Genomic DNA, 15,963 nt, shown 5'->3' with positions numbered 1-15,963 from the left:
GAACCAGCGTCTTACATCGCAGCTCGAAGACTTAAATAATTTTATTTGTTTATTTTATTCGGGTTATTCGTTTAGCTTTCTGACCATCATGCTAATCCAGGTGAGTGTTTGTAGCTGTGCGCTGTTTACCTGCTATCTGATCCTCCATATATCTTTTTTACTGCAGTGAGCATCAATGTAGCCAAACTCCGTCAAGTATGGCATTGTTTTTATGCCATATTAGATTCGTCGTGTTGATGCATTTTGACCTGCTTCAATTTTCCGCCGCAACACGCAAACTTCCCCGTTCACTCAGTGCGTTATAGTTACACATCGCTTAGGATTTGTTGCTGGGCGTTTGCACAGAGTGAAGGAAAGAGGAGACCAGCTGCACAAGCAGGCTGCAAAATGAGATGCAGGTGATCGGTTTGTGTGATCGGCAACAAGAGACCGTGATCAGCGATCACCGATCATACACTTTTTCACGAAAATCGGCCGATTATGATCGGTGGCCGATCGATCGGCACACCTCTAATTTCCTGTCATATGATAAAACAAGGCTTTGATTTAAAAAAAATAAATAAATAAAATTAATCTAGAAAAGAAGAAAAAAAACATCTCTAATTTGAAAGGAAAACTTGTGTGTAAATGTGCGGGACACCAACCATGCTTGCATATCTTGCTCTGCTTTGGCCCGCTTTTGCGCCAAGTCTTTATACAGCTCATCAGTGATCTTCTTCCTCAGGGCCTCTTCATTCACTGGAGACAAAGGAAAAGAAGGAAAAGAGTGAAAATGAGAAAATAAAAAAAAATCTTAAACACAACCATGTTTTATATTGAGGCAACAATTAGGGGAAAAATGATAGATTTTTCCACAAAGCTAGGGAAAAATAACAATCTACCAAACAACTAACAAAATAAAACATCCAAGCCATTAAATTTGTAACTGCTCTCTGGCGAGAGTAAAAATCTTGCTCAACATATTGAATGCATAGTTTCAAAGAATAAAAATAGAATAGAATAGAATACTAATACATTTAGGACTGTTTAACAGTGCTACTTTGCAGCCAATGCAGAATTAAGATCTGTATAAATCTATCTAGGAACAAAGTTAAACCCCGTCACTGTCATGAGGTCACTGGAAAAACAATAGATAATTTAAAGACTCTACATCCTCCAGTTAGTGACCAACATCAGTCAAGTCAGAGAAAGAAAGCTAGCCCAGTTAAGCCTCTTATCCAGGTCAAAATCAGCATGTTTTAGGTTTATAATTTTACATTAAACTGCAAACGCTCTAATAGGACGTCTTTTGCACAAAAGAGATCAAAGAGCAAATAAAGAATAATGGCCTTAATAAGTTCCTTTTGGCAAAAAACAAACATATCAGCACAAACAACTCATATCATCTGTCAAGCGCAGCGATAAAGGCTGATTCTTCATACGTTTGTGGGAACAGGAACTTGGCAGCTGCCTCCAATCGATAGCAAATCTGAACTCAGCTGCCTCATGCAAAAGGTTTATGATTTAAAGCACATCAGCAGATCTACAACAGAATTCAAAGCATGCGTAATGGACTAGACCACCATGCAAAGCTATTCTGTTCTCGTCCACCAACAAGGGACAGATGTTAATCTTTGGAAAAACAAATCTAAATACTGTCAATATTAAAAAGATAGAACTTAGAAAATGACCCAAGCATGAGGTGCAAACAGGATATTCATTTTCCCCGTTGCAGATTTAGTACAACAGATTAATCACAAACATTACAGTCCTAAACACCAACAGTTATTATACTCATCACACATCCTTCATAAATCATATCCCTTAAATATATATATTAATCTCCTATGATGGATTTCTGCACCTATTATCTACTTGGGAGTGTCGTAGAGTCACTATAGATTTTTAAATTACTCTTAATGTCTTAGAGTTAAAAACAACTTCCTATATTTTCTAAACACATATTCGTCCTCTATAACAAATCTTCATTGTTAAGGAATTTTCCCCTCGTACTTAGATTAATCCTCCAACAAGTGAAAAAAAATACAACAAAACAAAAACAACGGTAATATTGAGGTGAAAACTGCTGCTCAACCTGTCACTGAATTTCCAATATTTCTTTATAGAGTAACCAAAAAAAAAGGCACATAGACATCTTTTTCCTAAAAACAAAAAAACAAAAAAAAAACATAGTTCAATACCACCCTGTCAACACATATTCGTGTCATTGACGACAGACGTATATGACTCCATGTCCTCACCAGTCTATCTTGGCAGGTAATTAAGCATGAAAGTAAAGATGCCGGCCGGCGACTGGGCCAAAACGTGCTCTGAAGGCAGAAGTGGCATACGGTGTGCTGCAACGCTGCGGTGATGAAGGGGGAAGTGTCTGAGCCTGTCAAGATTAGTCTCCCACTGCATTAGTTAGATGGGATAATCCCTATTGTCAGAGTCTATTATTACCTGGTAACAGCAGCCGAGAAAAACATCATTATTACTAGAATAAGATTAACACAAAGCAAAAACAATAAGGTTACAGATACGCAAAACAAATTTCTTTGAGACAACAGCCAGATTCCACAGCATGGATCTAAATAGTAAATCAGTAAATTGAAGAAGGTACTGATGAATACAGTTCATCAAATTACTGATCATGACCTTTCCATATCTGGAAAAACTACAGGAATGACAATATAAAACAACCGATTCTTATATTCTCTTGAAATGTTAATATCAGTATTGATATTATAATTTTTTTAATACAACTTCCTTTACTGAAAAATTACCGATTCTCTTAAATTTGACCAGCGTGCCTTCTGTGTAACATGCACTTTCCAAAGGACGGAGCAATAAAAATGGCACATTTTAACAATTACGATGCATAATGCTCTAAATCATCTTTTAGGTATGCCAGAAACACATAATCCCGAATGCCCATACAAATTCAAATACAGACAAAAAATAAAAGGTTTTTCACTTGAAGCACAACAACAAAGAGTGGAGGCGGGAAGCTGATTCTCACCGCAGAGAGTATCCACAACGACAGCAGACTGTCCAGAGCACCCGAAAATAATATCCATCATGTCTGGCTGCAATTCCAAGTACTATTCATCTCACAGCACAGGAGTCTGAAATTGTTCCCGAGGAGCTGCCATGATCACTGGTAATACAGTCATTTTAGGTGAATATGAAATCACTATGGAATCGGTTACAATTAAACAAATAATAATTATGCACTGTTAGATCTTTGGAAATGGACATATTACTGTTAATGACAGATAATGAAAGAAATTATGTTACACACCTTACATTATGTTAAATTATCACCCTTAGTATTTTGATAGTTTTTTATTTTTACATAAAAAATATATATAATTTTATTTCTTTTGATCACTTCTTTGTGTAATTTTTATCATGCTTTTCGTTCACTAATGTTCATTAACAAACCATTGAGGCATTGGTGGTTTCAAATTTGGGGGACAGATCAGAAACCGCCGTTATGTAATGCTTTACTAAATTTGAGGTGGGAGCAGTAGTGGGGGCTTATTTGCCCAAACAGGCTATAACCGTTTCTGCATTGAGGACATTGTAAATTATGTTTATTTATAAAAATGTAACAAAATATACACCGGTGAATAGCCACTGTAATATGTCATCATGCAGTAGACATTTGTGTTATTGCCAAAATTTGATTATATATGAAAAATTTGTACTTTTTTTTTTATTATTATCAACAATTAAAAATACATTCACAGAGCACTACCTCAAGTATATTTCCATGGTGTTAAAAATTCAGGAAAGCTTAGACAATTCTACATTTCCTCTCCGGCTTTCCAAAGAGAGGCTTCAGATTGCTGGCGAGTCCACAGGGTCAGCCACAGAACAGGTTCTAATATGATAAACACTGTCTGGGGTCCTTGAGGGAGGCCGTTTGGGTCAGAGACAATTCCAGATTGACAGAGACCTTGTCAATCTTGAGTAGGACATGTAAATGTTAAAAAGATTAAAAGCTCATCATCTTTTTAAATGCGTCTCCCTCTTTTTCCTTCCCACCAATCGCTGGGCCCCCTGGAAGAACCCACAGAGGAGGTGGCGAAGCAGCGGAGCTCAGGCTATTGGCAGTAGAGATAATAGACAAAGGCAAATTGCATTTCTCATCAGAAGTTTCATTAACCCCGGGACCCACACGGAGGGCATAATCTGTAACATTACCACTTCCTCACGTTTCTACCTTGTGCTTTGGTCGAGTCACTACACACCTTCCACAATGCCCAAGAAAGAATAAAAAGGACAGGAAAAAGTGCCAAGAGCAGGTTTCCAACTTATGATAGTACAACTGCAATCATATCGTTTTCTTTCTAATCAGACTTCTTTGGTAATCTCAAATTACAGATTGCAAAAAAACCCCAAAAAAGCTTTTAGTTATTTTCTTACAATAATAAGGATGCTACAAAGATGTAGTTCATCAGTGTCCACTTTATGCATTTGCGCTTCCACCGCAATTTTTCTTTGCCTTTCACATCTTTCCATTCTCTTTTCTAACCCCAGGAGACATTTTTAAACAGACTATTAGTCCAGGACTGTGTGTGGGCCCTGGCATATGAATATTTATAGCATATTGGAGAAGGTGTAGGAGGTTCAACCTTGACTATGGTGTAATCAGCACACATACTTACTCAGGGCATGATTTAGAGACAGCCGACCTGCTGAGAGCCTCACTCGATACCCAACTCTCGTGGACACACATAATCAATGTCTGCCTCATTAAGGTCGCACCCTTTGAGAATTGGGCTGAACTTTGTAACATTTTTAACGAGATTCACATTCACATTCATCACACCTTCCTTTTTTTACTCCTTAAAAAGAGTGTGTCCAAGCATGATCAATCGAATAAGTTGACTTTTTTCCCACCACTTTTACAATAGTTGGAACGTTTCCAACTCTTTGAGGTGACCTCCCAGGGCTAATACTGTGAATGTCAACACACAATATATGTGGACAGTGAATGAGTCATATGCCAAGTTAAAGGACAGTTGTAGCAACGGTGCTACGAAAAAAGTCGCCCCAAGTCGACACATTTTCTTTTTCTTTTTTGCTCTAGTTTCTTGTGAAATCTTCAACACTGATTTTTGCAGTGGTTTAGGTAGAGTTTTGGGTTCTTTCACCAATACAGGAGTCAACGGTTTCTTTCATTAAACCACCTCAAGACAGGATTCAGGCATTTTTTGGCTGTCTTTATGCATTTTGATTTGCAGCGAGGGAGGTTGAACTCGGCATGGAAATGTTAAGCCCCAACTTACCAAGCCGCAGGTAGCCGCAGGTCAGCATTGTTTACGTTCTATAGCAGTGAGAGAGGGCTTTGTGGGTTGAGGCACTGCTAAAGTGATGATGCATTGCTGATGCAACCAGCCAGCCGAAAAATTTATATGCATAAACAAGGCTCAAAAGTCTTTTCTGATGAGAGGACTAAGGTAAGATACATTATTTAAATTTTAAATATTTGCTCAGTTCTTTGAGTGTAAAGAAGACAAGCAAACACATGAGCCATGTATTTCAAAAGAGTGGCCTAAATAATTAACGAAAAATAAAATGTTTGGTACATCCTAATCTTTCATGAACTGAAGATACTTTCCAGTGATAATGAACTCTGTGATGTTATATAATTCAATGAGATAATGCCATATGTACCTGACGCAATATATAGCATTAAATTGTGAATGTGTGGAAGTCCTGCATTTCAATGTGGTAGCTGCAGCATAACAGACGTGGTCTGCAGAGGATGGTCAACTGAGCTGGAAAGGTCACTGGAGTGTCCTAACCCTCTGTCCAGAATATACTTCAGCCACTGCAGAAACAGAGATTTGAACCTTTCTGTGTAAACTATTTGAACTGGTGCCATCACATCAATGGGACTGGACCATTAAAAACTAAGCAGGATCCTTCCACAACCTGCTAACATACTGAAAAAACATTGTGATTTTTACAGCAAGACAAATCTTTTTTTTTTAACATAAATTTGTTGAAAGATCCATAAGAAACTTATCTTACTCCCTATAACTTGTAAATAAATTAAATTTTTCTTTGTGGGCCAAAATAACTTTTTTCTCATAGTATTGATATGACATTATTTTATAAGGTTATTGTACATTATGAGGCTATATGATCAAGTGAAAATAAAACACATTAAATCCAACACTTTCATGCTTCCACACAGTAGTATATGTTTAAAACCTTTCTTCAGATTTAGTAAATGTCTTGCAAATTGAAAGATTGTCTTAACTTAAGGATCTGTATTGAGCATTTGTCAGCTTGGTTTTACACAAATGGTCTGACATTCTTCAGCCAGATTTCCGTTTCCTACTGCAGGCATGACACAGTCCACTCTTAAGAACCTAAAACATACTTTTAAAGAAAAAGTGCATTTCATTAGGCTTTTAAGTTTGTTGTATTAAACTGCGGAGGTGTCGTTTTAATCACTGGAGTTAGTGTGGCGTGGCATAAGTTGGCCTTTTTTAATTACCTCACTGACTGAGCACAGTCAAGGATGGAGTAGCATCATGGATGCTACCCTAAAAGGAATCTACTCCCACTGATACTTCTGTGTAGCGTAATGAGCAGGTAACATTCAAATGTCCTCTGTCAGATAAAAATGCAACAATTCTTTTGTTTTTTCTCTCTTTGTATTAAATAAGTAAACACCAGCTAATCCCTGTCTTTCTCCACTCCTTAATTATAAACTGCACTAAATAGAGTTTGGAGGAGACTTTTTTTTTATAATACCAGGAAACCATTTTCTAAATCCACATTTAATATTTTTTTTCTCTCAATTCTGAATAGCAATCAAATTACATTCAAATAGTCAAGTTCAGATGTAGAAATGTCAACATTATGAAGAAGAACAAGTGTAGCAAGTAAATTTGTGTTGAACTTCGGGGAAAGGTTTTCTTAAGGCAGCAACAAGCTTAGCAGTGAGATCTTTTGGAGGCAAGTTACTCAACTACAGTTATCATGAACAAAATAATATGAGCATGTAACATCCCGTAATCCAGAACGCCACTGACAAATAATCATGCGTAGCCTCACACTATGTACCTAATATACAAATTTCCTTCCACTCTTCATTACATGAGATACAAACTATTAAGACTCGAGTCTTAGACCAGGATTTGAGATCAAGTCTAAAGTCTTTAGGCCACACAATTAAGCGAGTCTAAAGTGTTGCGACTTAAGTGCAGCGGATGTTGGAGTCTGAAGTACGAGTTGCCTTCTATGTCAGATCAATGCCCAAGATGTTCGTGTATGGAAACTTATTAACAGATGTTTTTTATTTTGTCATGCTGCTTGAAATGGAAAGCAGTTTGTTTTCCCAGCTACAGCAGCTGTCAGAGAAGACAAATCCTCACAAGCAAACTCCATAAAACTAAGAGAAAAACATAAATAAGTAGATAAAGAGTCCTAAAGATGCTGTTGGTCTCCAATCATTATGTTGCACTTTCAGTAACCTTTTTCATTAAAAAAAAGAATTAATCATGCCATTAACAGTCGGTGGATGGCAATAAATCACTATATGACAGTAGCTACTGCAAGGCCATTTTTTTAAATTAAGACTAATTATAATTGCCGTGAAAAGTTGGAGGCAAACAGCTTAAGGTGGCTTATAGTTAACACCCACACAATAGGCACAATCAAAATGAAATGCAAAACAAATCTATGGCATGTTCAGTACTACATAACCCTTGCCTTCTAATTAAACATGTTACAGAAACCATGTCCAAGACATTTCAAGACAAAACCATAACCAACAGAAAAAAACATTATTTAAACATAATAGGCAAGTTTTTACTCAATGTAGGACTAAATAAAACGAAGCTGCTTCTGAAGTATATGTTTTGGATAAAGCTAGTAAAATAAGCTAGAACATTTCTGAAGAAATTTAAAGGGTTAGGGTTAGGGTAGGGTTAGGCCCCAACTACAGTTCACTGATGTGTCAAAAGTCAGAAGAAACCACTCCCACATTTTCCCTAATAAGTTTCATCACACCCTTAGTCTCAGTCAGCTTCATATTACTAGAACACATTTCTAAAGATTTATACTTCTGTAACATATTCTTTTTGCTACAAGAAATGAAACTCACCTGCTGGTGGCACAGCAGGTGGCGAAACTGGACTTGACTGAGGCACTGCCACTGGCTCAGGGACTGAAGCAGGTGATAATGGTTCCGCTGTGGGCTGGGGAGGAGGTGCAACTGGTTCACAAGAAGCAGTAAACTCAGGCAGGGGAGCTGTAGGTAAAGATTCAGCAGACTGCAGAGGCAAAGAGTCCCCTGAAGGGAGCAAAGATGCTGGCAGTATGGTGATAGGTTTGAAAACAGGAGGGGAGGAGAGGGATTCCGACTTATGGACGTGTGAAGGAAGAGGCTCAACAGCATGAGAAGGAGCAATTGGTTTGATTACTGAGGGAGGAGAGGCGATGGATTGAGTTAAGGGAGGAGGTGCAAGAGGAGTTACAGTTTCCACCAAATCTGAAGCGTGGCAGGAAGCAGGAGTGAACTGTTCAGTGTGAGCAGGAGTGGGTGCAGGAAGGGTGGTTAAAGGCTCAAGAACAGAAGCAGCAACAGCGTTAGCAGAAACTGAGGGAGATGAATGAGAAAGCACCAAGTCAGCTTTGGCGTTCTCTGCTACCTGTTGTGTGGGAGGTTTAGGAGGAGGCGTGGCCACAGACTCTGTAGCAGATGGAGCTGGAGGTGCTGCAGGTTCTACAAAAGGAGGGGAGGGAGGCGAGGAGGTGGCGAGGTCAGCGAGAGGAGGAACAGGTCGGAGTAGAGGAGATGGGATGAGGGTCGGTGCCTTTGAAGTTGCTGAAGTGGGAGTACTCTGCAACCGTTTTGGAGGAGTGGTGGGTTCTTTCATGCGCTTGATCACGTTTTCAGAAAGCTGTAAATGAGAAAGAAATCTCATATGAGAATATAACCAAACATATGACACGATTTCCCACAAAACCAAATTTTGGTATTGCATAGAACAATCACAGCTCATTCAATAACTTGCTTAAATATTCATTCTGACTGAACGTTCATGTATTTGATTGGAACTGATTGCGACGGACTTGAGTCGATACTTTGTAGAATCATCTTGCACAGGTATCACATTTATAGAAAAATAAGCAAGTGCCCAAACTTCTCAGTGAGATTGGATGAAGAGCATCTGTATCCTGCTACAGACTGACAATTGGATTAAAGCTTGCATCTTAGGCCACTCTAACTAAGGAATATAGAGTAACCTGGTCATACGTCTAATGTTTTCTGCCTTGGTTCTCCTGTTTTTACCTCCATTTATCCTTAATATCAACCCTGACCAGCTTACTTTCCTCCCTGCTGAAAAAAAAGAACATTCATCCACATGTGTCCTCCCTATAGCATACGGGAAACATCCAGCAAGAGCTTGTGCCTCACCCTTGTCATTATCAGATTATGGATTGAACAGTGAACAGAAGTAAGATGTTCAAAGCTTGGAATGTTGCTTCATAATCCATAGCCCTGCATTTTGATTGCATTTTATGTAATGCAAGATATGAAAAGTAAATCAGCAAACCAGTTGCAAGTGATTCAAACTATTTTTGATTCCAATAATACAGTCCTGAGAGATTGTTTAATGTGCTTGGGAAACACGAACACTTTGAAAATGCAAGGCAGCAGCTGCAAGGCAAAGTGTCTTTTAGAATCTAAGATGCAGGGCATTAATACTGAAATACACGGTTCAAATAATGTTTTTCTTGCTGCTTTGCCATTTACCAACAATTTTGTTTGAGCAAAAGTAAAGCACTAAGAAGTGAGTGGAAAACAACATAGACGTGAGTACAAAAAGAGCATGTTTCAGGATATTTTCACTGTAAACATGCACCGTCAATGTCAGTGTTCAGAAAAAAAAGAAAGAAAAAAGCTGCAATCACAAACTGTCTTATCTGGTGGTCATCTAAACATTGTACAAGCGAAGCCTGCAGGAATTCAAAGTGAATACTGCACTGTTTCTGTCTGCCAGCCCTTTGGGTCATCTCTTGAACATTTTTAAGAGAAGTATACATTTAAAAAGCACATCATGTCTCCTTTCAAGAAAAGTGAATGGTAACTGATGAGAGGAACTACTGCTGCTAGTCTGAAAGCTAAATCACTTCCAATTCTTTGTGAAACAGCATTTTGGCGATAGAAAAAAAAAGTGTTCTGAAGTTGCAGCCACGATTATCTTGACAAGATTAGATCACTTCTTAAAGTAGCGCCACAAGAAAGTAGGGAAATCACAAGCATTCTTAGCTGATTTTAGCCCCAAACAGATCATTATATTCTCTGAAGGGGAAAATGCTTCTTATGCTACACATGATGAAGTGCCAAAATTCTGGAATATAGGAGAATATTATTATTGAGAAGATTTAACCATTCTCAACTCCTAGTAAAAAAAAATGCTTCTTTCCTCAATTTTTAAGCCAGCGTCCTGTTAAACGAATCATGGAACAAAGTGATTTTCATAATTTGTCAGGCCTGAAAAACACCTACCAAATCAAATTTTTCCACTTTTTATAATAAATATGGGCTCAAACATCAAAAACACGCAGTACACATGGCCTGAGTGAATGGCAACCTTCATTCAAAACCCGTGATCTAATTGGCAGGGGAAATGCAAATCCATTCAAATTACAGTAGACAAATGTTATGGGGTTACAACAAACAGGACTAAACAAAAGCTTTCCATGTTGCCCTAACAACTGAGTAATAATAGAGTCAAGCTCACTGAAGTGTTATGTGATCAGCGAAAGCCTCTCAGGCTATATTTAACATCAACTGAGAGTGGCACAGGTGAATTTGTAATGGCAGCCTAATAGCAGAGGCTGCTAATAAAACACATTATGCATATTGTCCTCTGGACAATAAGACAATTAAAGGAATAACAAAGCAAGAAGGAGAATGGGGTCAATCTTTCTTTATCGAGATTTCTTTTTAAACTCCACAATTCTTGGACACATTTGAAAGTTGCAGTGCTTTAAAGTTCACACTGTTTGAAAATAAAATCTCTTTACCCCCTACTTTCAGCAGAACTTCTAGCATTGGAAGAGTTGAGTGCAAATGCTTTCACTCTAGTTTAGCTTGTTTTATATTTATTAACACCGTGTGCATACAGCCTAATTTCTGACAGCATATCTGCCTGTGAATTAAAGAAGTAACACCGGTTTCTTTCAACAGGTCTACCCTGTAACTTACCCGTATGCCCTTCACCACTGTTATATTCTCGTTCTCGTCTGACTCGAATGAAACACGGCGGGTACTGTTGTTTGCTCCCATTGTCAGACCGCAGGGTGTCAGAAAAGTCGCTAATCTGGGCTACATATAACACACAATATAACCACACACTTCTGTTTTTGTCCCGGTTGCGTACAGTCAAGTACAAATGTGGCCCAAACTACACGGCTTCAGAAAAGTGCGCACTTCCTTAGCATGACGGGTTTTTTAACAACGTGCAAGATTATTGGTTGAGTAAGTAACCCGTCTGTGTATCAAGAATGCTCATTGGTTGTTGCTTTGAAGTGGGCAGGGCGGTAATGTGACAGACAGCAGTACTGTTCTTGACTTTTTCGGCATCACGTGAAGATATTCAATTAGTTTTTTTTTTGTTTACATACATACTGAGCTCTGGATGGCTGGTGCTGTTTGTGATGTCGTTCAATCATTTTTAAAAAATAGTCAAAGCATTCACGTTTACTTATATTTTTAATTTTAATGTGTAAGAAATATTTTTACACAATGCTAGAATTAGTGTCTTGCAAGAAATAATGTAGGTATACGTGATACATACTCACGTAAAGCCTAACAACACAAAGTGTGACAGTACTGTAAAGTTGAAGTAAGAGTATACTTGGTTTTCAGGAGCACTGTGTTTCTCACCTCTAATAAACATTTTGTAACTAAATTAACAAAATCTAATGAATTCCCTCCCTTTGATGGAATACACCTGTGTAATAAGTGCAACCATGATTTTTCTTTTTTTTTCGAGGCCATGGTCTTGAGCTGGAAAAGGGTAGAGTGTCTTCTCCGGGTCAGGGGGGTCGTCCTGCCTCAAGTGGAGGAGTTTTAGTATCAGGGGATCTTGTTCACGAGTGAGGGAAGAAGGGAGCGGGAGATCGACAGGCGGATTGGGGCAGCATCTGCCGTGAAGCGGGCACTGTACCGGTCCGTCGTGGTGAAGAGAGAGCTGAGTCAAAAAGCGAAGCTCTCGATTTACCAGTCGATCTACGTTCCCACCCTCATCTATGGTCATGAGCTTTGGGTCATGACCGAAAGAACGAGATCACGGATACAAGCGGCCGAAATGGGTTTCCTCCGCAGGGTGGCTGGGCTCTCCCTTAGAGATAGGGTGAGAAGCTCGGTCATCCGGGAGGGACTCAGAGTAGAGCCGCTGCTCCTCCATGTCGAGAGGAGCCAGTTGAGGTGGCTCGGGCATCTGGTAAGGATGCCTCCTGGACGCCTCCCTGGTGAGATTTTTTGGGCACGTCCCACAGGGAGGAGGCCTCGGGGAAGACCCAGGACACACTGGACTATGTCTCTTGGCTAGCCTGGGAACGCCTTGGGGTTCCCCTGGAGGAGCTGGAAGAAGTGGCTGAGGAGAGGGAAGTCTGGGCCTCCCTTCTGAAGCTGCTGCCCCCGCGACCCGACCCCGGATAAGCGGCAGAAAATGGATGGATGGATGGCATGAGGTTACAAATGAGCCCTAAAACACAACTTCGATTCCATTTTATGGCAAATAAAAGAAATATTCCTATATAACAATTATACATACACATTTATGTAAGTTGTAAAAGCTAACTGGCATTTTACCTACATTCATTAGGAACTAAAAGTGTTATTAGGCAGTGTTTCTACATCATCCAACAAGTTGTGCACTAAAAATATACAGAAGAGTTATTCTCATCAAGTTTTTAAGAAACTCTGACATATTGAGGCCAGCATTTTGAAATGGTCAATTCCAGTTTCAAACCAGTTCAGTAATGTTGTTTTATTATTATTATTATTATTATTATTATTATTATTATTATTATTATTATTATTATTATTATTATTATTATTATTATTATTATTATTATTATTATTATTATACCACTACTGAAAATTAATTATTTATACTGTAACATCAGAGGAGGAATGAAATTTCTAATTCAACATCTCATGAAATTTACAACTGAAGTCAGACACTTCACTAACAAAAGAAAACTTTTGTTAGTTATTTTACAAAAAAATACAAATTAAAAGCTGTATATGGTTTTTGGTGCCAAAATTTTTATCTAGTCTTATTTGAAGATGAAGTGAACTTTGATTTTTGTCTTTTTGAGCTGAACCAAGGAAACATTAAAACATGCAGGTCACTGATCCCTCATAACGGACATTTGAAAACAATATTTTAGTTGTTTTCTTGATGCCACACACCTGCTTCACACCCCTGTGACTATTTCCCCCTTTTCAATTTATTCTGCTTTTGTATTGTTGTCAACCGCAAACATTTTAGAGCAACAAACAAAAAAGTAACGAACTTATAAGCAGGGGAAAAAAACTTAAAATAAGACTAGTTTTTATTGAGTTTAATGGATTTTGAACATTTAAGTATTCATTTAGAGACACCAGTAATAAGTCATTTTTTTAAAAAAGTATGCACGGAAATACTTCACAGGTCATAAAACAACTAAAAGTAATCAAAATGAATCAATCATCCACACTGAAAAAGCATTATTCATTATTTACATGAGAGTCTTTTGATTTGTTCAGCTTTTTAATATGTTTGTGTAAAACTACACTGACAGACTCTCATGCAGTCTCACAGAGCAGAAAACTGCAGGTGGAGGTTTGATGCGTCTCTAGGAGGTTAGAGCGTGACAGCTCGTACAAATAAACCTGATATATTACACACATATCCCAGTGCATGTTTAATGAAACTCTTTTATACCTATCCTTGCATTTTTGCGGAGGCTTTTTGAACCACGAGTGTGTGTAGATCATGCTAAACAATATGAAAAAGTGGAAACGCGTTTAAAAATTTAATACACACGTGTATTGTGCGGTCAGTGACCTAATAAATCTTGTAAGACAATAAACACTGACCACAGGCATTTGTTTATAATGCAAAGCCATTCATCATGGGGTTCGTTGTTTAGACATATAAGCAACTTTGAATGATATTGGTTTTGTAGTAAAGGAAGTTCAAACGGCTTTTACACTGTGATGTCATTCCCCAAAGAAGACCCACTGCACTACTATGCTCTTGCTAATGCGGTGCCCTGAGGCTTGCTTTGAAACGCTTCAGGTTTTTCCTTCTTTTTTTTTTTTTTTTACACAGCAATGAGACTGAATGTTGGAGTGTGAAAAAGACTCTTTTCTCTACATCAGGCTTATCAGAGCAAGAAGGATTTATCTTACCGTCATGCTTGTCGATAATGTTACTTTATTTTATTCATTTCCATCTCTTCAGTGGAGTCAGTTGTAATGTTCAACAGAAAGAAGCAGTTTTTTTTCCTGTAGGCTATCCATGTCTAAGATTTGCTTTAAATTTTACCTAGAGGTTGATTTAATTGGTATCATTATCCATCTTGTTTTTGATCATTGTAATGCTCCTTCCTGCAATTGATCTAATTATGAGATTTTAGTGTTGTTTCTCTCCAACAGGCAAAAAAAAAAAAAGTTTTTTGAAATCTGCCTTGAAGACACCATAAGCTTATCTTAATTATTCTGCACATCTTAGCTATCTCAAATATGCAACACACAAAACTGAAAATTTTAGAACATGAATTAGAAGAGGAAAAAAATCCTGCTTAATTTTCACTGAATAAAAACTTAGCATCATGAATTCAAAGGCCTTTAAACAAGTTTTTACGACCTTGTTCATCTTTTAACAGAAGTTGCTGTTTTACAGCAACTGACCTTGGAGGAAGTAGCCCAGTGGAATATGATTTGTCAGTATAAGGTGAGGTGATAGGAGCTTTGAAACATAACTTGGACTTGGTAATGGGAGGTGTTTTTTTTTAAAGGCAAACAATAGGTCCTGCATGACACAGCAATTGCTTTTTGGGGAGGTGGTTGAGAAACAAAGATCACCCGCAATGTTATCTCATCATTCCACCGGCACATCAATCAGGACTCAGGCTGCGGGAGATCGACCTCCTTTGCTCCAGAATCAATGCTCTCTTCCATTCTCGTTGGTACAGCAGATATGGTGAGAGATACAGGGCACAGGAGGCCTGAAAAACCCAGTTCTATATGTTCTAAATGGTGTTGGCTATTAACTCACTGACCTTCACTGCCTGTCTCCTTTCTCCTTTGCACTTCCTTGTCAGTCTCAGGAGGACCAGAGTGAAAATCTAACAATAAAGGATTTATTCTCTGTTTTTAGATACTAGAATATATCTATGATAGCACTAAAGGATAGTAAATTGCATAAAATGTTGTACAATTTATTGTGTTTTTTTGTTTCCTGTTTAATTTGAGAAAATAAGCAAGAAAGAACTATTTCTTACATTTTCATTTCATTCATTCTTGCAGGTGTAAGAAGTCTAATATTTGGGATATTTAGCACTGCTGGATGCCATAGGTGACTTCAGACCTGGACACTCAGGGCCGATGTTTTAAATAGCATCATATCTTATGATAAATATTTAAAAAAATAAATAAAGTACAAAAATTACACAAAAAAATGCTAAAACAGAAACACTCTCCACGGACTTATCTGTACACCACTGTCAAACATTCAGTTTTTTTCCAACTTAAAAACAATGGGTTCTATTCTGTTCTCACATGTGCTATATAGTCTCAACAACAATGTACAGCATTGAGAAAATAGCAGAAGTTAAGTTGAAAGATCAGAAACACATTTAAGAGCACATATTTGTAAAAATATTTCTGGGTGAATCAAAAATAAAATAAAACAAAATCAAAATTTTGTTTTATTTTTCCTAAGA

At 37.9% G+C, this 15,963-nt stretch overlaps 1 protein-coding gene across 3 annotated transcripts in view; it reads right to left on the bottom strand.

Moving 5' to 3' along the window:
- chchd3a (coiled-coil-helix-coiled-coil-helix domain containing 3a) overlaps positions 1–11,483 on the bottom strand; it is a 63,590-nt gene extending 52,107 nt beyond the window's left edge. Inside the window, exons 1-4 of one of the 3 annotated variants that reach the window (XM_008400673.2) lie at positions 11,228–11,480; positions 8,661–8,912; positions 8,114–8,207; positions 645–738 (exon numbers count right to left, since the gene is read on the bottom strand). In XM_008400673.2, the coding sequence (XP_008398895.1) occupies positions 645–738; positions 8,114–8,207; positions 8,661–8,912; positions 11,228–11,308 (521 nt within the window). In that variant the 5' untranslated portion in view covers positions 11,309–11,480. Of the gene's footprint in view, positions 1–644; positions 739–8,113; positions 8,913–11,227 lie in introns of all 3 variants that reach the window. The other 2 variants (XM_008400671.2, XM_008400672.3) reach the window with 2 other exon arrangements.
- Positions 11,484–15,963: the final 4,480 nt, after the last annotated feature.

The sequence above is a fragment of the Poecilia reticulata genome, chromosome 23, assembly GCF_904066995.2.
Source record: "Poecilia reticulata chromosome 23, P_reticulata-male-v2, whole genome shotgun sequence".
Taxonomy (NCBI): Eukaryota; Metazoa; Chordata; class Actinopteri; order Cyprinodontiformes; family Poeciliidae; genus Poecilia; species Poecilia reticulata.
Note: the sequence above shows the minus strand (reverse complement) of the source record. Positions and strands in the feature narration are given on the sequence as shown.